The sequence below is a fragment of the Schistocerca piceifrons genome, chromosome 8 (genome assembly GCF_021461385.2).
Source record: "Schistocerca piceifrons isolate TAMUIC-IGC-003096 chromosome 8, iqSchPice1.1, whole genome shotgun sequence".
NCBI classification, from domain to species: domain Eukaryota; kingdom Metazoa; phylum Arthropoda; class Insecta; order Orthoptera; family Acrididae; genus Schistocerca; species Schistocerca piceifrons.
The window spans coordinates 318,585,645-318,613,042 of record NC_060145.1 but is presented as its reverse complement, the minus strand read 5'-3'; the positions used below and the strand labels follow the sequence as shown (position 1 = coordinate 318,613,042).

The following is a 27,398-nucleotide window of genomic DNA, read 5'->3' as shown; positions in this document are numbered from 1 at the left end:
GGTAGAATAAATATACTGTGAAGCGGTAGTCGAAATGCCCAACTCCTTAAATAGATGTCTATAAGATGATTGTGGATAAGCTCCACATATTAATCTAACAGCACATTTTTGAGTGATGAAGACTTTCTTAAAGATAATTTACCACATAACATTAATCCATAAGCTATTATTGAATGAAAAACATGCAAAATATATCAACTTCCTGACTTGTCTCTCATCAAGATTTGCAATGATTTCAAGTGCAAATGTGGCAGAGATAATTTGTTTTAAGAGTTCAAAAATGTGCCTTTTCCAGTTAAAACTCTCATCAGTATAGAAGTTTCCACCCTTTTTTGTTACTTCCTCACCCTGTGTTACACTTATCATTGTGCAGAACTGAATACGTGGACTGCTTTTAAAATTGAGAGCGAGACCATTCACAGAAAACCAGTCAATGATGCTTTCAAGAATTTTGATTACCATTTCTTGTGGTGCTGTATGTATGGTTGTAGTGTTTGCAAGAAGAACTAATTTAGCTTGTTATATATTAGGTGGAAGTAAGATGTATGAGACAGGCGAAATTCCCTCAGACTTAAAGAAGAATATAATAATTCTAATCCCAAAGAAAGCAGGTGTTGACAGATGTGAAAATTACCGAACTATCAGTTTAATAAGTCACAGCTGCAAAATACTAAAGTGAATTCTTTACAGAGGAATGGAAAAACTGGTAGAAGCCGACCTCAGGGAAGATCAGTTTGGATTCCGTAGAAATGTTGGAACACGTGAGGTAATGCTGACCCTAAGACTTATCCTAGAAGAAAGATTAAGGAAAGGCAAACATATGTTTCTAGCATTTGTAGACTTAGAGAAAGCATTTGACAATGTTGACTGGAATACTCTCTTTCAAATTCTGAAAGTTGCAGGGGTGAAATACAGGGAGTGAAAGGCTATTTATAATTTGTACAGGAACCAGATGGCAGTTATAAGAGTCGAGGGGCATGAAAGGGAAGCAGTGGTTGGGAAGGGAGTGAGACAGCCTCTCCCCGATGCTATTCAATCTGTATATTGAGCAAGCAGTAAGGGAAACAAAAGAAAAGTTCGGAGTAGGAATCAAAATCCATGGAGAAGAAATAAAAACTTTGAGGTTCGCCGATGACATTGCAATTCTGTCAGAGACAGCAAAGGACTTGGAAGAGCAGTTGAACGGAATGGACAGTGTTTTGAAAGGAGGGTATAAGATGAACATCAACAAAAGCAAAACAAGGATAATGGAATGTCGTCGAATTAAGTCGGGTGATGCTGAGGGAATTAGATTAGGAAATGAGGCACTTAAAGTAGTAAAGGAGTTTTGCTATTTGGGGAGCAAAATAACTGATGATGGTCAAAGTAGAGAGGATATAAAATGTAGACTGGCAATGGCAAGAAAAGCATTTCTGAAGAAGAGAAATTTCTTAACATCAAGTATAGATGTAAATTTCAGGAAGTCGTTTCTGAAAGTATTTGTATGGAGTGTCTAGCCATGTATGGAAGTGAAACATGGACGATAAATAGTTTGGACAAGAACGGAATAGAAGCTTTTGAAATGTGGTGCTACAGAAGAATGCTGAAGATTAGGTGGGTAGATCACATAACTAATGAGGAGGTATTGAATAGAATTGGGGAGAAGAGAAGTTTGTGGCACAACTTGACAAGAAGAAGGGACTGGTTGGTGGGACCTGTTCTGAGGCATCAAGGGATCACCAATTTTAGTATTGGAGGGCAGAGGGAGGGTAAAAATCGTAGAGGGAGGCCAAGAGATGAATACACTAAGCAGATTCAGAAGGATGTAGGCTGCAGTAGGTACTGGGAGATGATGAAGCTTGCACAGGATAGAGTAGAATGGAGAACTCCATCAAATCAAGTCTCACGACTGAAGAACACAACAAAAACAACAACAACAAGAAAGCTACTTAACTTAAGATAATCCAAGTGTTGTGGTACAGATACTCTATAATAGTCCAGGTTAGTCTCACTGCTGGTGAAGTACAAGTCGGCTATGTACGCTACTCTGGTTGCTATGTTCTGCCTGACTCTGGGCTAGAGGCTGAGCTTATGCTGCTGTGAGTCCCACTGGGCTGTGACTGACGACTCAACTCATTGACCCACTCAATGAGTGACTGGGACCTTTGGTCCTCAGTGGCGATCTAAATACTGGCAGCCGAGAGGGCATTGGCGGCGTGTTTCTTGCGATTCTGTCTTTGACCTCTATCGATCTTCTCACAAACTCTTTGGCACCTGCTGTGTTGGCACCTGCTTACGCCAGCAAATTTCTCCCCTCCGAAGTGCATCACCATTGTTGTGTAGTGAGGCTGCGAACGACGATTTGGAGGGAGGCAGGATGCTGGACATAGTTGTAGTCGTGGAGGACAGCATGCTCCCAACTTTACCCCACAATCTGGCTTGTGAGGCAACAGTAACTGATGCCAGGGCACACATCCAGACCTGAGGAAACGTGCTGGGGCAATGATGGTGATGGTGATGGCATGCCCAGGTCCATGGCGACAACAGGGGTGAGGGCACATTGTCCATACACTCCTCCTGGGGTGCGCTGGTGGCACCAGTGGGCAACTGCGAAGGCCGCACGGTCCCGTGAAGCTGTGAATCTGGGGGAAGAAAAGCAGCAGAATTGTGGGGCAAATGACATGCGCGAATTTGGTTCTGGTGGCGGTGCTGCAAACTGTCGGGACCTGCAATTGAAGTACATGTAAGAGCCGATGCGTTCCTGGATCATTCCTCTTTCCCAGTGTCTACAGTTGCCATAAACCCTGAAAAGAACCCTATCACGTGGCGCAAAGTGATACTTGTGGACCATTGACAGCGCCGGATGCTGCGGTGTGTGTAGCAAGTGTAGCAATGTCCGACAGCAGCAGCCATGCAGAAGTTCCACCGGTGATGGTCCATCTCGTAGGTGGGAGCAATAGGAGGTGAGAAAGAGTTGCAGCATCTGTTCCGGTGTGTGGGTGGTGTGAAGCTTAGCCATCCATTGCTTGAAAGTGCATACGAAGCATTCTGCTTGCTCGCTGGATTGCGGGTGAAACGGATCAAAGCCACATGAAGTGAGCTGTGGTCTGTTGTCCGACACAAGTACTTCTGGCAAACCTTCTATGCAAAATATGGAGGACAATGCTTGAATGGTGCTACGTGATGTGATAGAAGCCATAGGCACCTCAAATGGAAACTTACTAAAAGAGTCTACCACTGTCAGCCAACAAGTGTTCCAAAATGGTCCTGCAAAGTCAATGTGCAATCATGGCCATTGCAATTGAGTCTTAAGACAAGACAAGAATGTCTGTGGTGGAGCGGATTGGTTCTCCGTGCATGCGCGACACTGTGCCGACATGTGTTCAATGTGGGCATCCATGCCCTGCCAAGTACAGTGCCGGTGCACTAACTGTTTAGTGCGAACAATTCCACAATGTCCTTGGTGGAGCAATCACAACACATCCTTTTGCAACACTTTGGGATAAGCACACGCAATTGTCCACTGTCATTTTGAACTAGAATCACACCCTGTGGAACTGAAAGGTTATTCTGATGTGCAAAATATTGGTGCAAAACTGAGTTCTGGATACTGTTTAATGAATGAGGCCATGACATGCGAGTGTAATGTAACAACATCTTCAGATCTGGATCTGCTTCCGTGGCCTCTGCAATTTTTCTGCAGTGCAAGGGAAAACATTCCAGCAATTCAGAGTCCTGCACATTGATTTGGCAACAAGATGCAGCAGATACATCAAAATCAGAGTCTGGGCCAATCGGAAGGCGAGATAGGGTGTCTGCATTGCCATGCTTTGCAGTAGGTCTGTACACAATTTCATACTAATACTGCAAAAGCAACAAAGCACAATGTTGCAATTTTTGAGCAGTGTGTGTAGGAACCAGCTTTGTCAGATGAAACAAGGACTGCAGAGGCTTTTGATCTGTCACTAAATAGAACATGCAACCTTACAAATAGTGATGGTATTTTGTCACACCATACACAATAGCAAGAGCCTCTTTTTCAATAATTGCACTGAGTTTGAGTTAATAACTTTGAGGCAAAAGCAATAGGTCTGTCATGAGTGCCAATTCTGTCCAAAAGGACAGCACGGATTCTGTAGGAAGAAGTGTCGACTTGCAAAACTACTGACCTGGCAGGGTTAAATTTAGTGCAGCATGTATTTACGTATGAGTAATGTAAAAAATTGTACAAATGAACTAATGAAAGGGCATGACAATAGTAAAGAAAAAGAAAAAAATGCGATTTAAATATCAGAGATTTACATTTTATAAAATTTCAATTCCATCAAGGGTTTTTGGGAGACGGCAGGTCCCAGTCCAGCATCTGATCTCCAGGATCCATTGTGGCTCTTTCGCCAGCTTCCTTGGCTTGGAACATATCTTCAATCTCTTCCTAATCCTCATGAAACTCAATTTCTGGGGCATTCTTGCAAGATAAGCCACAGCAGTGTTTGCATGTCGAGGAGCAGTTCAGTCCAATTTACATCATCAACATACTGCTGTGCATTCTGCTTTCCATATGCAGAAAACAATGTTTAGTAGTGTGTGTGGTGCCGCATCTTTCATCATTGTCATGGGAAACAAGCCTGATAAGATTTTCTTCCAGCCTCACTGGCATGGATGAGTTTTCTTTCCCTGCCAAGATTTTGCTTGATGGTAGGATCACAATGAGTACCACCTTCCTGCATCTGATGTTGGCAGTAGACTTTAAAGTTTGAAAGATTGTCTTGAGGCAGACTTTACAAAAAGCTCTTAACTGAGCTTATCCGAAGTCGAGCAGTTGGAATTCCCATACAGTGCTAACATTAGCTTTTCCCCTGCCTGTGTTGTTATATCTTGAGAGACTGAGGATTTAATGAATTCAGCTGCTTGCATTTTGAGGTGCAACTGTTGCGTTGTAAGGTTTAGTAATGGTATCCCATCCTGTGCTGATCCGATCCCTCTTCCCAGTTTGTGGAAGTATAAGTTGTAGTTGTTTTTGACCCATTAGGAGAACAAGCACATCAAAGTCCTCACTCAAGATTGCCACACTGTCAGGCTAAGCATCGTGGGAAATAGCTGTTTCCACAACTGTATCTTTAGTGCAAAGATCCTTATCAGGGATACATTCCAATACTTCACAAGCCCAATCATCAGCTCACATTTCAGCTACCCCAATAACAGTATCTCGTAATTCAAGTTTCATTATTCAAGTTCGACAAGGATGAGATCAAAGATATGTTACAGAACAAAGAAGTTGGTGAGGTAGCCACATGGGATCCTGAAGATTGTGTGCTGGACCGGAATCTGCCATAGTCTCCCTGGTGATCTGAACGAAATTGAAATTTGATAAAATGTGAATCTCTGATATTTAAATTGTGTTTCTTAATATTGTCATGCCCTATTATTTGTTCGTTTGTACAAATTTTTATACTACTCATATGTAAATACATATTGGTCATTACTCTGTGCTTGATTTTCATTTTAGCAAACCACTCTTACTGATTAAAGCATCGAAAAAAATGACTAAAATACACACAGATGATGGAAATTAAAAATATGTACATACAAAAGAAGTATGTGCTCATGAGAGAGCTGTCTTCCCATTGGAAATGTCATTTTTCTGAATAACTTCGTTTAAAAAAGAAAAAGAAAAAAAAAGAAAGAAAGAAAAATTACTTTGGCTTTCAAGTGTATGAATGCTTAATAGTGCCTAAAACTCAAAACTAGATACTTTTGTAACATGAAATTTCATGATCTGTAAGTCTGGTAACTTGATGGTTTTTCATTTGGAGCAGTCATTTTTGAGTTATAGGTGTTGGAGCTGACTTTTTAGTCAAGTTGGTGAAAATTACCTAATCTTGACAACTGATTGCAACCAAATAGCTGCACTGATTTTGATATTTAAGCAAAATTTAATTTTCTTTCATATTGGTACGGGGAAACATTTTCAGTAGGACACACAATTTCTGAGTAATAGGTGAAAATCTGAAAAAAGTGTCAATTTCGTCCCCGAATCCTGCCTCGGGCATGGATGTGTGTGATGTCCTTAGGTTAGTTAGGTTTAAGTAGTTCTAAGTTCTAGGGGACTGATGACCTCAGATGTTAAGTCCCATAGTGCTCAGAGCCATTTGAACCATTTTTTTTGTAATTAATTGTTGCCTACTGGTAACAGACACCTCTTCAGTCACAGGTTAAGTTCACGATATTAATTTTTAATAATTTACCAGGCTGTATGAGACAATTCGTGACGAGGACCCAGTTGTGTCCACAAACTGCCTGCTGGTTTTGGACACAGTGCTGGCATCAGAAGGTGGTGTGGTGGTCAGTCGAAGCATGGCGAGGTATTTGCTACATCGCCTTCCAATGCTGCCTCATCCACAGCTGGCTACAGTTCTTCAGTTTCTGGCAAAACACAAACCTGCCACTGAAGATGAGCTATTCTTCATTCTTAGTAGGTATTAGCCAAAAAGGACACTCTTTGCTTGGTCATTTTTCTCATTTGTGTCCTGAACTGGAAAAATGTGCAGTCAATCATCTCGTTTGTATAGCATTTAAGTTACTCAGACTATGTTTTTTGATGTTTTGCTTTCAGTTTCTTAGAAAGATAAGTTTTGTTTTTGTTGAGCAGAGCATGTAAACACATTATGTATGGATGTAACCTCTTAGACTTTCCCTGTGGTTCATTGTCATCTCATTGAGATCGGGTGTACAGCTGGTGATCTGCACCTTCCCAACATGACATTTCTCTGTCTCAGGGAACACCTGATGAATACATAGTGTTGTTGTTGTTGTTATCTTCAGTCCAAAGACTGGTTTGATGCAGTCTCCAAGCCACTCTATCCTGTGTGAGCTTTTATCTCTCCAAGTAACTACTACATCCTACATCATTCTAAATCAGCTTACAGTATTCATCTCCTCGTCTCCCTCTATGATTTTGACCTCCTACACTTCGCTCCACTACTAAGTTGGTGATCTCTTGATGTCTCAGAATGTGTCCTATTAACTGATCCCTTCTCTTGTTCAAGTTGTGCCACAGATTTCTTGTCCCCCAATTCTATTCAGTACCTTCTTATTAGTTACGTGATCTACCTATCTAATCTTCAGCATTCTTCTGTAGCACCACATTTCGAAAGCTCCTGTTCTCTTCTTGTCTAAACCGTTTATCATCCATGTTTCACTTCCATACATGGCTACACACCATACAGATACTTTCAGAAAAGACTTCGTGACACTTAAAACCATACTCAATGTTAACAAATTTCTCTTCAGAAACACGTTGCTTGCCATTGCCAGTCTATATTTTGTATCCTCTCTACTTCGACCATCATCAGTTATGTTGCTGCCCAAATAGCAGAACTCATATACTACTTTAAATGTCTTGTTACCTAATCTAAATCCATTAACATCACCTGATTTAATTTGATTATGTTCCATTATCCTTGTTTTGCTCTTATTGATGTTCATCTTACACCCTCCATTCAAGACACTGTCCAGTCTGTTCAGCTGCTCTTCCAACTCTGTTGCTGTCTCTGGAAGAACTATGTGTCATTGGAAAATCTCAAAGTTTTTATTTCTTTTCCCTGGACTTTAATTCCTACTTCAAATTTTTCGTTGGTTTCTTTTAGTGCTTGTTCAGTGTACAGACTGAATAACATCAGGGATAAAATACAACCCTGCCTCATTTCCTTCTCAACCACGGCTTCCCTTTCATGGCCCTTGACTCTTTATTACTGCCGTCTGGTTTCTGTAAAAGTTGTAAATAGCCTTGTACTCCCTGTATTTTACCCCTACTACCTTCAGAATTTCAAAAAGAGTATTCTAGTCAGCATTGTCAAAAGTTTTCTCTAAGTTTACAAATGCTGTGAATGTAGGTTTTCATTTCCTTAATCTATCTTCTAAGATAAGTCAGATTTCCTCAGAATCCAAATTGATCTTCCCCAAGGTCAGCTTCGATAAGTTTTTCCATTCTTCCGTAAGGAATTTGTGTTAGTATTTTGCAACCATGATGTACTAAACTGATAGATTGGTAATTTTCACACCTGTCAGCACCTACTTTTTTTGGAATTGGAATTCTTCTCGAAGTCTTGAAGGTATTTCACCTGTTTTATACATCTTGCTCACCAGATGGAAGAGTTTTATCATGCCTGGCTCTCCCAAGGTTATCAGTAGTTCTAATGGAATATTGTCTACTCCTAAGGCCTTATTTTGACTTGACTCTTTCAGTGCTCTGTCAAATTCTTCTTACATTATATTTCCTATCTCATCTTCATCTATGTCGACTTCCCTTTCTATAATATTGCCTTCAAATTCATCTCCCTTGTACAGACTCTCTAATACTCTTTCCATCTTTCAGATTTCCTTTCTTTGATTAGGACTGGTGTCCCATCTAAGCTCTTGATATTCATACAGCTGCTTCTCTTTTCATCAAGGGCCTCTTTAATTCCTCTGTAGGTGGTATCTATCTTTCCCCTAAAGAAATATACTTCTAAATTGTTAAATTTCTCCTGTATCCATTGCTGCTTAGCCATTTTGCTCTTCCTGGCAATCTGATTTTTTAAGTGTTTGCATTCACTTTTGCCTGCTTCATTGGCTGCATTTTTATAGTTTCTCATTTTGTCAATTAAATTCAATATCTCTTGTGTTGTCCAAAGATTTCTACTAGGTTTTGTCTTTTTACATATTTGATCCTCTGCCTTTACTATTTCATCTCTTAAAGCTACACATTCTTTTCCCCTGTCCTAGTCAACCTTTGCCCAATTCTCTCTCTGAAACTATCAGCAACCTCCAGTTCTTTCAACTTACCAATGTCCCATCTGCTGAATTTCTTATCTTTTCCAATTTCTTCAGTTCAGTTACAGCATTGAAAATATATCATGTTGAAAGACGTGGACCACTGGCAGAACACCCTACCTCAATGAGATGACATTACATATGATTGTTTGTGCAAAAAAAACATGGCTCTTTTAAATTCATTCCCCAGCATTGAAATGTTTGGTCATGTGATTTACTGGTAGTCATACGGTATGCTGTTCTTATTGGAAACTGAGAATGGTAAGTTGGAGGAAATGGAAATTGAGGTATGAATACTGAATTTCATTTTCAATTAACATTTCTGCTTCAGCTTTTTTTGTGAGGGCATACAGCAGATTTAGGATTTGTGTTGACAAGTTTGTACTTTTGTCTTGGATGCTATGTATGCTGTCCATGTAAGAAACATGACTATTTTAAATTTACTCCATAACATTGAAATGTTTGCTCTGGCATGTGATTGATAGTCGTACTGTAAGCTAGTCTTATTGAGAGTTGGACTCTTTTAAAGCTGAACAGTAAATTGATTGAAATGAGTGGAAATTTGGTTTGAATATTGACTTGACTCTTTCTTCTCCATGTAATATTTATGCTTCTGCTTGTTGTTAAAAAGCTTTTTTTGCAAAAGCATACTGGGAACATTTCAATTAGATTACATCATGGTCAGACAGATTCCGAAATCAGATACTGGATTGTAAGGCATACCCAGGAGCAGATATAGACTCAGATCACAATATAGTAGTGATGAAGAGTAGACTGAACTTCAGGACATTAGTCAGGAAGAATCAATACGCAAATAAGTGTGATACGGAAGTACTAAGGAATGACGAGATACGTTTGAAGTTCTCTAACGCTATAGATACAGCAATAAGGAATAGCGCAGTAGGCAGTACAGTTGAAGAGGAATGGACATCTCTAAAAAGGGCCATCACAGAAGTTGGGAAGGAAAACATAGGTACAAAGAAGGTAGCTGCGAAGAAACCATGGGTAACAGAAGAAATACTTCAGTTGATTGATGAAAGGAGGAAGTACAAACATGTTCCGGGAAAATCAGGAATACAGAAATAAAAGTCGCTGAGGAATGAAATAAATAGGAAGTGCAGGGAAGCTAAGACAAAATGGCTGCAGGAAAAATGTGAAGACATCGAAAAAGATAAGATTGTCGGAAGGACAGACTCAGCATACAGGAAAGTCAAAACAACCTTTGGTGACATTAAAAGCAACGGTGGTAACATTAAAAGTGGAACGGGAATTCCACTGTTAAATGCAGAGGAGAGACCAGATAGGTGGAAAGAATACATTGAAAGCCTCTATGAGGGGGAAGATTTGTCTGATGTGATAGAAGAAGAAACAGGAGTTGATTTAGAAGAGATAGGGGATCCAGTATTAGAATCGGAATTTAAAAGAGCTTTGGAGGACTTACGGTCAAATAAGGCAGAAGGGATAGATAACATTCCATCAGAATTTCTAAAATCATTGGGGGAAGTGGCAACAAAATGACTATTCACGTTGGTGTGTAGAGTATATGAGTCTGGCGATATACCATCTGACTTTCGGAAAAGCATCATCCACACAATTCCGAAGATGGCAAGAGCTGACAAGTGCGCGAATTATCGCACAATCAGCTTAACAACTCATGCATCGAAGCTGCTTACAAGAATAATATACACAAGAATGGAAAAGAAAGTTGAGAATGCGCTAGGTGACGATCAGTTTGGCTTTAGGAAAAGTAAAGGGACGAGAGAGGCGATTCTGACATTATGGCTAATAATGGAAGCAAGGCTAAAGAAAAATCAAGACACTTTCATAGGATTTGTCGACCTGGAAAAAGCGTTCGACAATATAAAATGGTGCAAGCTGTTCGAGATTCTGAAAAAAGTAGGGGTAAGCTATAGGGAGAGAGGGGTCATATACAATATGTACAACAACCAAGAGGGAATCATAAGAGTGGACGATCAAGAACAAAGTGCTCTTATTAAGAAGGGTGTAAGACAAGGCTGTAGCCTTTCGCCCCTACTCTTCAATGTGTACATCGAGGAAGCAATGACGGAAATAAAAGGAAGGTCCAGGAGTGGAATTAAAATACAAGGTGAAAGGATATCAATGATACAATTTGCTGATGACATTGCTATCCTGAGTGAAAGTGAAGAAGAATTAAATGACCTGCTGAATGGAATGAACAGTCTAATGAGTACACAGTATGGTTTGAGAGTAAATCGGAGAAAGACAAAGGTAATGAGAAGTAGTAGAAATGAGAACAGCGAGAAACTTAACATCAGGATTGATGGTCACAAAGTCAATGAAGTTAAGGAATTCTGCTACCTAGGCAGTAAAATAACCAATGACGGACGGAGCAAGGAGGACATCAAAAGCAGACTCGCTATGGCAAAAAAGGCATTTCTGGCCAAGAGAAGTCTACTAATATCAAATACTGGCCTTAATTTGAGGAAGAAATTTCTGAGGATGTACGTCTGGAGTACAGCATTGTATGGTAGTGAAACATGGACTGTTGGAAAGCCAGAACAGAAGAGAATCGAAGCATTTGAGATGTGACGCTATAGACAAATGTTGAAAATTAGGTGGACTGATAAGGTAAGGAATGATGAGGTTCTACGCAGAATCGGAGAGGAAAGGAATATGTGGAAAACACTGATAAGGAGAAGGGACAGGATGATAGGACATCTGCTAAGACATGAGGGAATGACTTCCATGGTACTAGAGGGAGCTGTAGAGGGCAAAAACTGTAGAGGAAGACAGAGATTGGAATACGTCAAGCAAATAATTGAGGACGTAGGTTGCAAGTGCTACTCTGAGATGAAGAGGTTAGCACAGGAAAGGAATTCGTGGCGGGCCGCATCAAACCAGTCAGTAGACTGATGACAAAAACTGGGAACATTGAGTGACTTTAGAAATTTTGTTGGAAGCTTACACTTCCGTCTTGGTCCATATTCCATATTTGCTGATTTGTTTGTAGAACTAAACTGCATTGTGCTGCAAAAGTTGTTTGCACACACAACCATTTAAAGCTGTTAACTCATATAAGCATTCTTGGTTTACGTAATTTCTCTCTATAAGCAGATACACTTTTTCAGTGAGTTGTTCCTCAGTGTCTACAACATTGCACGACTCATTGGCTACAACAATTTTGCCATAGTGCAGAGCAGTGCAGTATGTGCAGTTTCCAAGTTGTATTCTGAAACATTCATTAAGATTCAAGAATATTTGAATGCTTAAACATGTTATAGCACGGTTTCGAATTTTTTCCCTTGATAAAATACATTGATGCAAAAGAGACTGATGATGTCCCATTGATCTCTATGATGCGATTCAGTTCTATTCAATTCAGTTTATTGCTTGTAACACATAATTTTACATGCACTGTTGTCCTCCCTTTTAAATATGTTTCTAGCACTTGCACAAGTTTCCCAGTGACACTACTCTTCGCAATTTTTTGTAAGGGCAATTCAGGATGTACTCTATGAAAAGCCCTTGAGAGGTCCAGGAATATTCCTGGTGCTTGGGATTTTTCATTTACTTTTTCAAGTACATGATGGACTAATTGTACTGCTGCTGACGTGGTACTTCGACATCTTCTGAAACCATTCTGGAAATGTCTTATGTCAGTATTGTTGTAATGTTCCAGGATTTTTTAAACTATTATTTTCTCTAATCAGTTTGCCGAAAGTTGAGATTAGGGCAATAGGTCTGTAGTTCTGTACATACTTTATTTCCCTCTTTTTGTGTATTGGTTTCGCTACAGACAGTTTCAACTTCTCAGGGAACCCACAGTTTTCGAGGACACACTTTATTAGATGAAGTAGTGTTTTCACTAATTCATGTTTCTGAGCTTTCTGCAGGTAGTGTACTGCAGTTCTGTTTGTTATTGGACTCAAATGAGTGCTGTGTATCGTGTTTCATAGAGGCATCATTTTTGACAGTATCTATGAACTAATTATTAAAAATATTGCTGGTTAGAAGAGGCTCAAAGATATCTTCATTATTCACAGTTAATTGTGCATTATTAATTTTAGTTTCTGTTTCATTGTTTCTGATTTTATTTACAATTGACCAGCAACTCTTTGAAACATTATCTGAACCTCATATCTGTTGGCTGATTCATTCTGACTTCTTTGCGGTACTTATATTTGTACTGCTTGTAGAGTTCTTTATGTAACTCTGAGTTTAGTCGGTCTGTGTAAGCTATACATGTTTTCCATTTTTTCTTTCATATCTTTTGTTTTAAAATCTAATGGCATAGGTTTTGATTTTGAAGGCTGATTTTTTCTGGATACTCACTTTTTTTTTTAATTGCGTGGCTCTATTTAAGTGCTCAGTCATAATTTCTGTGAACATGTGGTAGTTATAACTGATTTCCACAATTCCTGGCTTAAACTATGTCTTAGTGTAGCAATGTTGTTTGTAGATAATATTCACATGTGCTCATACATTTTTCTTGGTTTGAATTTGGTATTACATTTTAGCACCAGTGTTTGGTTTAAATGCTCTAAGAGGTGACCATTTATGATGTCTGTTGAGATGATGTGGTCATAATTTGGATAATGTGATCAATTGAACTACTATGAGTGTGAGCTACTCTGGTGGGTAGTAGTCCAGGAAAATCTTTAGTCCTGTAAGACAGGATACAATCTGTAAAATGTTTGTTTTCCTGACCATCTAAAGTGTTGATGTTCAGATCTTCCAGTATGACAAGATTTAAACTTCTACAACCTGATACTCATTTGCTTAAAACTCCATCAAGTGATTACAGAAAAGCATCAAAAATTTCCATGGGGGGATTTATATACACCTATGACATAGAAAGAAACAGTGCAAAATATGATTTTAAGAATTGCAATTTCAAAATATTTGTCAACAACACAGAAATTGTTCCCCCATAGCACTTTTTCTGTGGTGGTTATGAACTTATATTTTCTTGAGTAGATGGCATCACCACCACCTTTATGTAGTGTGTTCTACAGTAGAACATAGCTAGATTGTAGCCTTCTGATTTGCGATATTGAATGTTGTCCACTGTTTTGTGGTGTTCTGTAACTGTTACTGCATGTGGGGATAGTCCTGTGATAAATGATTCCAAAGCATCTATTTTGTTTCAAACCCTGTACATTATAATGCGAAAGTGATAAATTATTATTGTGTGGACTGAAGTCTCTTTGAGGCCCATATGAAACACATACACTTGCATCTGGTGTTGCACTGGTGGAAGGTTTTATCTTCCTAAAAAAACATCGCTCTTGTCCTGCCGATATATTGGTTTAGTAAACTGGCATTTCATGGTTGATTCTCCCAAGTAATCATTATTTTTGTCCTTGAGAGGAATGGCCTCTGTAGCACAACACTGCACATTCAATTTGCTGTTCACTGATTCTTGGATCTGTTTTATGTGACCACTTGAAGCTCACACATCTCCACAATCACTATAGTGCACAAGAGTGAAACCAAGGGTGACTGTTCCATGTTCTCATAAACTGTTGTTGATTTTCACATTGGATGTCGAAAGAAATATATCTTGATTTGGATACCACAGAAACTCATGTTTCTAGTATCTGGGAAAAGCCAAAGTTGGTGTTTCGAAAGCAGTAGCACCAGGTTACTGTAATAATCTCCCACATTTTTAGAGTTGCACCCTTTATAACTAATTTTTACTCAGCACCTCTGCTAGGTGCATTATGCTAATAAGAAACATGTTCCATTTTCTCACTGATGAATATCTTGTTGCATAATGAAACCATAATTGAAAGTCTCTCGGACAGGCAGCTGGACTGATTACTCACATTGTAGAACAGATTTTCAGTGGCAGGATTGTGATGGCATTTTTGTACATACACTTCCAAAAAGAGGAATTCGATAAACTTCTCCTCCTTGGCTATTTTAAAATCTTTTACTTCTTTATTTTGCCTCTGGTATTTGACTAGCTGTCCAGTATCAAGTGCAATTTTGTATGACATGATGACCGTTAAATAATTGTAAAATCAGTCAGAGAACACCATTGAAGGTGGGGTATTGACAGTTAGTGATGTATGTTTTTCAGCCCATTATTCTAACCTTGTAATATTAAGCAGTATAGTGATAGTTTATTGTTAATACAGTAGACTGAGAAAGTTTCTGTGGTGTCTTTGCCTTGTGTTAATGTATACCTTGGCCTATTTGTTCCACATCCCTGAAGTTTCTCTTTCATGATCAATGAACAGATAATCTTCCTGACTGCAATTAGATCGCTACAGTGTTTACATCATTGCTGTAAGTGTGGTGACTACGTTAACCTGGTCTCACGGATCAAAATAAGACAGGTCACCTCCAGATGAGTGTTTTACAAGTATAGCAGCTCTAAGGATGTTACCACTGCGATCATTAATGTAATATGTCACATAATTTGACCTGTGCACTAAAAGTCACTAGAAGAAACTGACTTCCAGCCATGGATGTCTGTGAGACTTTGTGCAACACCACAACACAATTTAGGATTTAGGATGAAGGAAGTGTATGTTCATGAGAAGTATTTTTTTTTTTTTTTTTTAGTAGTACAGTTATGACACAAAAACAATTAACTGACTGTCATTGTCTGAAATGTTTCAAATTGGTTGTCATTTCTGCCAATAACATTTAATAAAAATAACATGATTTTGCAGATATTTTTGATTAGAAAACGACAGAGTGCGTTGCCTGCTCAAAATGAGAGAAATATTTTGTAAAGATATGATGTGTGTGGTTGTTGCTACTGGTAACTGAACCCTATCGGTCATGAATTTTTTTTCCTGAAAAAAAATCATGTGTTTTATTTATTTATTTATTTATTTATTCATTTATCCCCCCTCCCTCAGATGTATAAAATATTCCGAGGTGCTCCACAAGAGAAAAAACAGTGTCCCCAAATGAGGACATTATGTTCAAGTGGGTGCAGTATAAGTTGAAAAGTCAAAGTGTTTTGTTTGATTTTATTTCACCAAAATACATAAATTACACAAAGCTTACTTAATGATTAGAAACATAAACTATGGTTTTACACTTGTGAAGAATGATAATAAAAGAAACACTTTTTTTTCTATCCAGACATAAATGAATGTTACATTTTATGCAATAACATGTGGTTTTGCCTTTGCAACCCAGTTTCTTGCACCTGTCAAATGATTTTTTGTTACTGACCACTGGAAGATGCCCAACGTTGTCCAAACGAATATCAGCTTCTGGCCGAACTTCTGCATTGGTTCAATTTGAAGTTCTTGGAGATGGTATTGGACTCTCACAAGTGGGATCCTTTTCCTGGCAGCTGGCTTATCTATTTTTGTGAGTACTTTGGCCACACATGCCCTAAAGTGAAGCAAATCAAGGGGCCTATGTTTAGGAACACCTAATTCTGATGCATTTTTCTTGTACTCAATCCATGCTTTTACACATGCAATATCAATTTTATGAACAAACGTGTGAAGCATCCTATTTCCTAATCTGATGAATGTGCAATAAATTGTGACCAGAAAATCCATCTTGTCGACCCCTCATATATGTTGATCGTAAACTTGAATAACTTCTGGCCATTCAATTTCAACATATTTCTTCAGACCCTATAATTAAAAAAAATGCTATTACAAAAAGAAAAACTCGTAAAAAAAGTACATTTGAGTAACTCAAATGAAAAATGCGCTAAATTAATTTTATATCGATTTTGAGATGGGTACACAGCCGTATAGATTTTTTCAGTGCCTAAGTGATGGAATTTGTTTCAGGTTGCAGAACCACCTACACTCCTGGAAATGGAAATAGTGCACGGTACATACAAACCGTCATCGAACCCATCGTTCTACCATTCCTAGACCGGCAAGGGAACTTGCTGTTCCAACAGGACAATGCACGTCCGCATGTATCCCGTGCCACCCAACGTGCTCTAGAAGGTGTAAGTCAACTACCCTGGCCAGCAAGATCTCCGGATCTGTCCCCCATTGAGCATGTTTGGGACTGGATGAAGCGTCGTCTCACGCGGTCTGCACGTCCAGCACGAACGCTGGTCCAACTGAGGCACCAGGTGGAAATGGCATGGCAAGCCGTTCCACAGGACTACATCCAGCATCTCTACAACCGTCTCCATGGGAGAATAGCAGCCTGCATTGCTGCGAAAGGTGGATATACACTGTACTAGTGCCGACATTGTGCATGCTCTGTTGCCTGTGTCTATGTGCCTGTGGTTCTGTCATTGTGATCATGTGATGTATCTGTCCCCAGGAATGTGTCAATAAAGTTTCCCCTTCCTGGGACAATGAATTCACGGTGTTCTTATTTCAATTTCCAGGAGTGTATAAATCATTGAAAATGGCTGTTGAAAATCATGTTTGGTTTCAAAAGCAGCTAACTGCTGCCTTTGGGTGGAAAACCCGCTGAATGCCCAATAGGTGTTGCTGTCGCCCTGCCACGTCCGGATGCAAAGCATGTGAACAGACATCAGACGTACCAATCTGGACATTCAAAGCTACCTTTCAGTCTGTTACAATTGTGTTGTTGTTGTGGTCTTCAGTCCTGAGACTGGTTTGATGCAGCTCTCCATGCTACTCTATCCTGTGCAAGCTTCATCTCCCAGTACCTACTGCAACCTACATCCTTCTGAATCTGCTTAGTGTATTCATTTCTTGGTCTCCCTCTACGATTTTTACCCTCCATGCTGCCCTCCAATACTAAATTGGTGATCTCTTGATGCCTCAGAACATGTCCTACCAACCGATCCCTTCTTCTGGTCAAGTTGTGCCACAAACTTCTCTTCTCCCCAATCCTATTCAATACTTCCTCATTAGTTATGTGATCTACCCATCTAATCTTCAGCATTCTTCTGTAGCACCACATTTCGAAAACTTCTATTCTCTTCTCGTCCAAACTATTTATCGTCCATGTTTCACTTCCATACATGGCTACACTCCATACGAATACTTTCAGAAATGACTTCCTGACACTTAAATCAATACTGGATGTTAACAAATTTCTCTTCTTCAGAAACGCTTTCCTTGCCATTGCCAGCCTACATTTTATATCCTCTCTACTTCGACCATCATCAGTTATTTTGCTCCCCAAATAGCAAAACTCCTGTACTACTTTAAGTGCCTCATTTCCTAATCTAATTCCCTCAGCATCACCCGACTTAATTAGACTACATTCCATTATCCTTGTTTTGCTTTTGTTGATGTTCATCTTATATCCTCCTTTCAAGACACTGTCCATTCCATTCAACTGCTCTTCCAAGTCCTTTGCTGTCTCTGACAGAATTGCAATGTCATCGGCGAACCTCAAAGTTTTTATTTCTTCTCCATGGATTTTAATACCTACTCCAAATTTTTCTTTTGTTTCCTTTACTGCTTGCTCAGTATACAGATTGAACAACATCGGGGAGAGGCTACAACCCTGTCTTACTCCCTTCCCAACCACTGCTTCCCTTTCATGTCCCTCGACTCTTATAACTGCCATCTGGTTTCTGTACAAATTGTAAATAGCCTTTCGCTCCCTGTATTTTACTCCTGCCACCTTTAGAATTTGAAAGAGAGTATTCCAGTCAACATTGTCAAAAGCTTTCTCTGTAATAAATGAAATTATTCAGATTGTGAAGGGAGACGAAAATTTAATAGTCATGGGTGACTGGAATTCGAGTGTAGGAAAAGGGAGAGAATTCGAGTGTAGGAAAAGGGAGAGAAGGAAACATAGTAGGTGAATATGGATTGGGGCTAAGAAATGAAAGAGGAAGCCGCCTGGTAGAATTTTGCACAGAGCACAACATAATCATAGCTAACACTTGGTTTAAGAATCATGAAAGAAGGTTGTATACATGGAAGAACCCTGGAGATACTAAAAGGTATCAGATAGATTATATAATGGTAAGACAGAGATTTAGGAACCAGGTTTTAAATTGTAAGACATTTCCAGGGGCAGATGTGGACTCTGACCACAATCTATTGGTTATGACCTGTAGATTAAAACTGAAGAAGCTGCAAAAAGGTGGGAATTTAAGGAGATGGGACCTGGATAAACTGACTAAACCAGAGGTTGTACAGAGTTTCAGGGAGAGCATAAGGGAACAATTGACAGGAATGGGGGAAAGAAATACAGTAGAAGAAGAATGGGTAGCTTTGAGGGATGAAGTGAAGGCAGCAGAGGATCAAGTAGGTAAAAAGGCGAGGGCTGGTAGAAATCCTTGGGTAACAGAAGAAATATTGAATTTAATTGATGAAAGGAGAAAATATAAAAATGCAGTAAATGAAGCAGGCAAAAAGGAATACAAACATCTCAAAAATGAGATCGACAGGAAGTGCAAAATGGCTAAGCAGGGATGGCTAGAGGACAAAATTCGCCAGGATCATCATATAGATTCTCAATTTCAGATGAATTAAGGAGCTCTATAACTTCTTCTGTAAGTGGCCTTCGTCTATCTTGGACTTGGGGCATTGTGAAATCACTGTGAGATGACTAAAATCACAGTGAAATAAAGTTCTAAATTTCTATGCTATTACAGCCTTTCAATCACAATGTTCTCATTGGAGATATGTATAAAGTTATGTCACTTATCTTTCGTTCTGAAAGACACCTTTAGTTTTCTCCTTCAAGAACGCACCTTTCTACACACAAATAAATTTTTTTATCTAAACTCGGAAGACATTAACCAGGTGATGGGAGGTACAAAGATTACTGGGAAGTGCCCGTGTGACTGTGCACATTCAATTTTGTTTTGTGGTAGCACAGATTGACAGGAGATGTCGACGCTGTTCTCAAATAAACTCTCTGCTTGTGACAGTATGAGGACAACAATCACAAATGGTAAAATTTAACGTATCAGTGAGACCAAACAAATTAATGCATTATGTAATGAAAGAGATTTGTTGTTTGTACTACATTCACAAAATGAGTTGTTACATTGTTTACTCATAGGTGAGGTGGATCCATACCTGGGAGTAATGACGAGTCCCCCTGTGGTGGTGAGCTGCGCAAGACTTTTCTTGCATTTGACAGAGAGTTCACAGCCACAGCTAGAGCCACAACTTGTGGAGCGTGTGGCGCCAGCTCTTCGTAGCTATCTGCAGTCGACAGACACCAGTCAAGATAGCCTTCATTGTCTGCTAGACTTCTTGCTATCCTTAAGGGATAGACCTGTCTGGATGTCCCTCCTAGGTGGCATGCCAGAACTGTTGTATCCTGTTGCTAGAGAAGACCATACCGTAGCTGTCAAGAAACTGGATCTGCTTGCATACATCATCAACAAAGACACTTCCAGCGATACTGCTGCCAAGGGTGAGCACTTAATTTAGTTTTAGCAGACATCAATTCCCCCTTTTAGTCATACATAGATACTGAGGAGAATATGTTTGAAAAATGTGGACATTATCGTGCCTGCCGAATGTTTCCAGATTCTGCAGTCTCCATCTGCTGACATGTGTGATTTTTGCATTTTTCAACTTTAAAGTTTTTCTCACCTTGATAGTTTGTTGTGATGGGACTAATTTTTCATTGAAATTTTATTTACATACACTAACTCAAAAAATGTGGGTGTTTTAACTTGCGCTTGTGCCCTTTCTGTACTGTGACTATTTTCTTAAGTACTGAAAGAGTACTATAATGTCTGTTGCATAGCACATTATGTTGATGGTTAGTCCAGAAATACTGCCTTCATGGTAAACACCAGGTTTTTGTGACAAAATTCCTTACTGTATTACAATCAGCACAATATTTTACATTAACTTAGTTTGATAATTCAGTATATGAGTTTCAATTACGTAGACTTTCCATATTTTCAGTGTACCAACAGTCACCTCCAGAAAACAAGATGGTATTGACTGGCTATGCCAAAAGAGGATTTCGATGCAATACGTATATACGAGGGTCAGTCAAAAAGTAATGCCTCCTATTTTTTTTTCTACGTTTAATTGTCAGGAAATTTAAATGCAATTACATAGGTTGAAAACCACAACATTGAGGATCATTTTGTCATTTTTCAATGTAATCTCCGCCCATCTCTACAGTTTTGGTCCATCTTTGAACAAGGGCATGTATCCCAGCACGGTAAAAATCACAGCTCTGCTTCCTAAGCCATTGACGCGCGGATGTTTTGACGGCCTCCTCATCTTCAAAATGAATCCCACGATGAGCTTCTTTTAGTGGCCCGAACAGATGGAAGTCTGATGGTGCCAGGTCAGGGCTGTATGGGGGATGAGGCAAAACTTCCCATCCAATTTTGACAATCTCGTCAGAGGTGTGACGACTGGTGTGTCGTCTTGCATTGTCATGCAAAAGAAGAACATCTGCCATTGATTTTGTTGGGCGAACTCGCTGAAGACGTGCTTTAAGTTTGTTGAGGGTTGTGACGTATTGAACAGAATTTATTGTGCATCCCTGCTCCAAAAAATCAACCAGAATCACACCCTCTGTATCCCAGAAAACTGTTGCCATAACTTTCCCTGCCGATCGCACAGTTTTGAATTTTTTCTTCCTCGGCGAGCTTGTGTGACGCCACTCCATTGACTGCCTCTTTGATTCGGGTTCAAAAAAATGCACCCATGTTTCGTCCCCAGTCACAATTTTTTTCAGAAACTCATCTCCCTCCAAACGGAAGCGCTGCAAGTGTTGGGAGGCTATTGTTTTCCTTGCCTCTTTATTCTGATCGGTTAACATTCTTGGAACCCACCGTGCACAAACTTTTGAGTACCCCAATTGTTTAATAATCGTGATCACACTGCCTTTACTAAGAGAAATAATGCGACACACTTCATCTGCAGTCACCCGACGGTCACCACGAATGATGTCATCAACTTGCTGAATGTTGTGTGGAGTCACTGCACTCACCGGCCTGCCGCTCCACTTTTCGTCAGTCAACGGTGTTTGCCCTTCAGCTTCCTTACAACGACGAACCCATCGTCTAACAGTGCTGACATCCACTGTCACAACACCATACACCTTCTTCAGTCTTTCATGAATGCGTATGGGCGTTTCACCTTCTGCATTCAAGAATTCAATCACACAACGCTGTCTCAAATGAACATCGATGTCGGCCATCTTACAAACTTCTGCTGTGCTGCCACCTGTTGACACAGAAAGTTACTACTGCAGTGGATTGCAGAAGAAGGTTTGAGGAATGGCGCCAAATTCAAATTTTTCACTTAACTTAATTTCTTTAAGTAGAAAAAAAATGGGAGGCATTACTTTTTGACCGACCCTCGTACAAGTGGTAAATTGTTGGATCATGTCGCATAAAATAAATTTTTGTTGCACTTCTCATCGCAAAAGAATTGATTAATAGAACATTGTCATAAATTTCAGAGGTTGCTACTAATATGGGCAATTGTAAAGGTGCTGAAATTAATACGTTGTTAGTCTGGTGCCATAATGTTGTGAACCACGCCAAGGATGTCATAACGGAAGTATTAGGAAACAATTTTGTAGTTAAAAAATGACAAGCAACAGCAAATTATTCCATTAAATTCTGTCAGTAGCTCTGAAGATTGTGATGGCTACAATGAAAACAGGATTTGCAAAGTGATGAAAGTGACACTCGTCCATTGGTAGTATAACTTGCTGTTAAAAAAAGTTAAATAGTAAAAGGTAATTCAGTTGTGGTCACATACTACAGTATTTTCTCTCAGTAATTCAACTTTTTTACAGTTGTGTTGCGTTGAAATATTCTTCCACTTTATGCAACAGATAATAAACAAAATTGTTAGAGGCAGCCGTAGTGACTTTGCCAAATATGTTAAAGTGACTTGAGAGTATCCTCGAATCACTCATGAAATAAGTTATTCATCCAGTGTTTACCCCTTTGTATTTTTCATATTCAACAACATAAAATTTTCCTTAGATCTGGCTAATGTACCTGTATGCAGAAAAGTCAGTTTCCTTTCTTTTCAGATGTTTTCTGGTGTGGCTCATGTTACAATATGATCTTTCCATCGTTTGTTTTCAGGATGGCTTTCACTTACTCATCTACTAATTGAACAATACCATCAAAATTTTTTTCTGGAATGCAATAGTATGTACAATATTCATCACTGATAATTTTCTGTTTCTGAAAAACTGTTAGCAGCTGTAACTGGATATATAAAACACTCTACTTACCAGGAAGTGTTATGAGACTTCACACATATATCAAGTGTAGACAAACCTCATCACCAGTCTGTTGGAAACAGGTTGGAACAGCACTGTGTGTACCAAAGCTATGTTGTTCTGCCCATAAAAACTTCAAAATTCTGCTGATGTTAACTGAGGGCTGTTATCTGTCACAGTGGTTTCTGGAAGCCCTTCAGTTGAGAGGGTATGAGATAAGGCCTGGATGGTTTTTGTTGATGATGCTAAGTGCACCTGTGAAATGTGTGGGAAACTGCTATTTGCATTTATGACATTCAACCAGAAGTAGACCAGAAAATGCCCTGCAAAATTTAGATGAATGGGAGACACTGGATTGTCATGTCAAGCCAAGAAAAATATTGACACGATGGCGCTGCCTGTTTACTTCGACATGTCATGCCCTCTAGAAGACACCTTGGTGAGCCAACCATTTGATGGCCTTCATAAAATAATGTCAAGATGTGTCACTGGAGTGCTTGTGGCCATTATCTCTATGGAGCAAGAGGACACCTTTGAGAGTGGACAGCTCATGTCAGCCAATACCACCAGGCCATAATGTCCAGATTTTCAAGAGTCTTCCAGTCTACTGACAAACCATTCTTCACGGATTGCATTATTTCTCATCCTGCAACCAGATGGTGATGACTGTGGTATCAGTGGACAAACTGGCCTTCGTTGCCTCAGCTTTGGCATGAGTATGGAAGCATTCTTTAGGAGCCTCACCAAACTTGGGGTCATATCCTAGTGGGAGATGTGATAGGATGTCTGCATTGGCAAGTGCACTGTGGTCTGATCTGTTGTCACAGTGGTATCCTGAGAGGAACAGTGCCCATCTCTGCAGATGACAGGCAGTCCTAGTCAAAATATTAGCATGTGGGTTGAACAGTGGCAACAAAGGGATATTAACAGGACAAATCTGCATTTGTATACATAGTTGTGAAATGTCCTCTGTGCAAAGATTTTGCTGCACTTGCATTAACATTTTGGGAACAAATGCAACTGGACACTGAACTCCGTTGACTTTATGAGAAAGAACCACCCTCAAGCTAGAGTTAAATGATTCTGCTGTCACTATCAGAGGCTTAGAAGGTTTGTATGCCATGAGACACATTGGGCAGAGCAGAGCCAGTTTGAGGTCTCGAAAAGCCTTGCCGCAAGCAGAGGACCATTGCAATTTGAAATTCTTGTGAAGGAACTGATATAGTTGTTTGGCAGTAGCTGCCACATAGGGAATGAATTTTCTGTTGTTGTTCAGTTGTCCTAACATGGATTTGATTTGTTTAGCACGTCTGGAGCCCAGTAGCTTTTGTACACCCTCGATATAATGGAGCTTTCGTACAGCCTCAATATAATGTGGATTGGGGCGAATCCCTGATCCACTGAAAATATGGTCCAGATATTGTTGTTGCAGCATGAAGAAACATTTTTCCTTATTGGAGGCCAAATTGGTTGCTAGATCCTGTGCCTTTTTACCAGTGACAGTGATGTTGTCCAAATAATGTACTGTACTCAGAATGTCCTGTGTGAGGTGTTCCAAATAGTATTGGAATATGGCTGGTGCATTGGTGATGCCGAAGGGCAGACGAGTATGTCAAAAGTGACCAAATGACATACTGATGACCAGGATGTTTCTGAAGGTTTCATCCAGTGTAAGCTGCAAGTAAGTGTCCCATAGGTCAATTTTTGCAGAAACTTTGGCTCCAGCAAGGCACGTGATTATATCCTCTACTTTTGGAATAGGGTTTGCACCAATGACAGACTGGGCATTGACAGTTGCCTTAAAACCTCCACAAATCCTTAATGATTCATTCGGTTTCTCAATTACACTGTAGGGATGGTTCAGAATTCTTTCTACCTGTAGACAATGCAGCTCACAATGAAGCTTGTTGTACTGAGCAAAAGGAACATTCTGTGCCTTAAGAAACATGGGCATTGCTGAAGGCAGTAACGAGATACTTGCTTCAAAGCCAGTGATACCAATTGTTAGAAGTGAGAAAACCAATACATATTTTGCACAAATATCCTGCAGACAGGAACTGGAGATGAAGAGTTGGATGCTATTCATTAAATCATGGACTTCAAAACCAAGGGCACTGAAGAGCTCCAACCTCAAAATGTTTGTAGTTTCCTTTGTATTGACCAAGGGAGGTTGCTCGGCACTAAACCTGAGTGCTGGAATGACCATCACCTTGATGGTATCATTCGCACAGCATTTTCACTGCTTATAAAAAGTTCATAAGGCAGGGTGATACATGTCACAATTGACCGTAGTTGTTGAAAATCCATTATCAATTAGAGAAACAACTAGGATGGTGTTGATAACCACTTCCAATGTTATAAGCTATTTGAGATAGGGGTGGCCTTGATATAGAACATGTTAGAACCATGGACACCGAATCAGAATCCCTGGAATCTATTTGGGCACAGTTGACATCCATGTTGAAGGACAATCTAAACACTTCAGCTTTGTGTCCATTTTTTCCAGTCTGTGCACTTTTCCCTTTGAAAGTAGCACTGCTGGTGTGTGCTACAAACAACTACTGCAGTAAGGTAATTGCTTAGGGTGTTGTCTACCAGTGGTGTCTTAGCCTCAAGGGGTGTGGTCAGTGACTGTGCCATCTGTATATGAACATACCACTTTAAACACATTTTGCTCCTCTAACTCTGTTATTTGTGCTTCTATTTTATTCTTTATTACTTTACCATACAATTGAGCAGTTGCACAAATAAAGCTGATTGCCCTATAGTTCACACAGTTGTTGGCTTCTGGTTTTAAATATGGGTGAAATAATTGCTTTTTTAAAATTAATTTGGCAGTTCCTCACTATTTAAACATTGATGATTCTATAGGTACGTTTCCCAAGCCTGAAGGTTTCTCATGTCTCATTTGTTAGAGAGATTTACTTACATCTGCTGAGTCCACTAGTGTTTGTTGTTCGCTTTGTGTTGAGTTAGCAGGATTTGTTCTGCAGTCAACTGTGAATTCTACGCTTTTCTTCATTAGGAGATTTTCATAGTAAGTTTTCCACTCCTCCATAAAGATAAGACTCATTCTTGCAATGCCTTTTTGTTGCATTTATGTTATAAGGATTTTTTATGTACATGTTGAGTATAGATTTTGCATTGTATACAAAACTAATATTCGTGCCACTGTTGTGTGGTTGTTCAGTAGCAGCAGTTCTACGAGAGCAGTGCACAGCAGGAGGACCAGTGGCAACGGCTGCAGCCCGATGTCTGTGTGCGTGTGCGGCTCGCTCCTCTGCGTCTACCTTCCTCACGGCATCCACTTCACTGTTGGTGCGCAACACAGTGCACCACGATGTTACTGCCGCAGTTCTGGATGGTCTACAGGATGTCAGCTTAGATAACTTCCCACAAGAAGATATAAGTGACCTCCTCTGTAAGGTCATAGATGTTACCAATACAATAAAAGAGTCTCCTCCACCCATTCTGCCTGTCTTGTTAGGGGCATATGGAGAACTTCTTGGTGAGTATGAAGTAAAATACTACTGCTTGTAGTAGACTGATGTAAATAAAATCTACATAATTACTGTTGTGTAAGGGTTGCATCATTGGCTTTAAAACAAAAGGTCCTGGATCCCGGGTTTGATCCAAGTCATTAATTTTATTTTGAGAAAAATCATCAGCTATTATGGTCAAACAGTTCATGTATACATAAACACCCTAATTCTGCTAATGGACTTATCAGAACATGTTGGAAGAGTGGATAGAGGCTCAGGACATGTCCTCACACTTTTGGTGTGAAACTGCAGAAGAATCAGAAATGATCAGTGGCTTGAGAATGTGGAAGGTAATAGAAACCAGTGCATTAAAAACATGTAATGTGTAGACTTGGGAAATGTGGCCTGTAACTGGGTAAGTGTCATAATGATCTCGCCACCGGAAAAATGTTCCAGGTTAGTCCCTCATTTGCATATGTAGGAGGGGAGTGCCAAAGGTGACGTGACCATGAAAGAAATATTGATAAACCAATAGGGTAACATTCTACAAGCTGGAGTGTGAAAAGTCAGAAGTCCAGATGTGCTAGGGTAGTTAGAAAATGTAAAAGGGAAATGCAAAGGCTAAAACTAGGTGCAGTAGCAGTCAGTGAAGTGAAATGAACAGAAGATAAATATTATTGGTCAGAAAAATACAGTGTAATGCCAACAGCAGTAAAACATAGCATAATGTCCCACTGGTGGCCATACAGCCCGAGAAATCTCTATGGAAGAAAAGTCCTCTTCCAGTGCAGACCCTAAAATGTTCCCTTATGTGGCTACACATTGGGAGGAACATAGGTCTAAGCAGCAAGCAGAAAAATACTCCACCCAATACCTAATTTGCACAAGGACTAATGGGATTCCTTCTTGGCCACAAAGCCCTTATTCTTTGTGGAGAACTCGAAAGGCAAGTTTTGAGGAGCGCCAGCCATCCTAGAATGAAATTGGGTCAGTTTTGATCAAAACAGCATTCCCTGACCAGTCACAGGCACTGCT

General features: G+C 39.7%; 1 protein-coding gene across 2 annotated transcripts in view; it reads left to right on the top strand.

Annotated features, from left to right (window-relative positions):
* LOC124711769 (AP-4 complex subunit beta-1-like) overlaps window positions 1-27,398 on the top strand; it is a 44,161-nt gene that overhangs the window by 5,865 nt on the left and 10,898 nt on the right. For both annotated transcript variants that reach the window (XM_047241983.1, XM_047241982.1), the window contains exons 4-6: window positions 6,228-6,451; window positions 19,720-20,079; window positions 26,072-26,389. In XM_047241983.1, coding sequence (XP_047097939.1) covers window positions 6,228-6,451; window positions 19,720-20,079; window positions 26,072-26,389 — 902 coding nt within the window. The remainder of the gene's footprint in view (window positions 1-6,227; window positions 6,452-19,719; window positions 20,080-26,071; window positions 26,390-27,398) is intronic.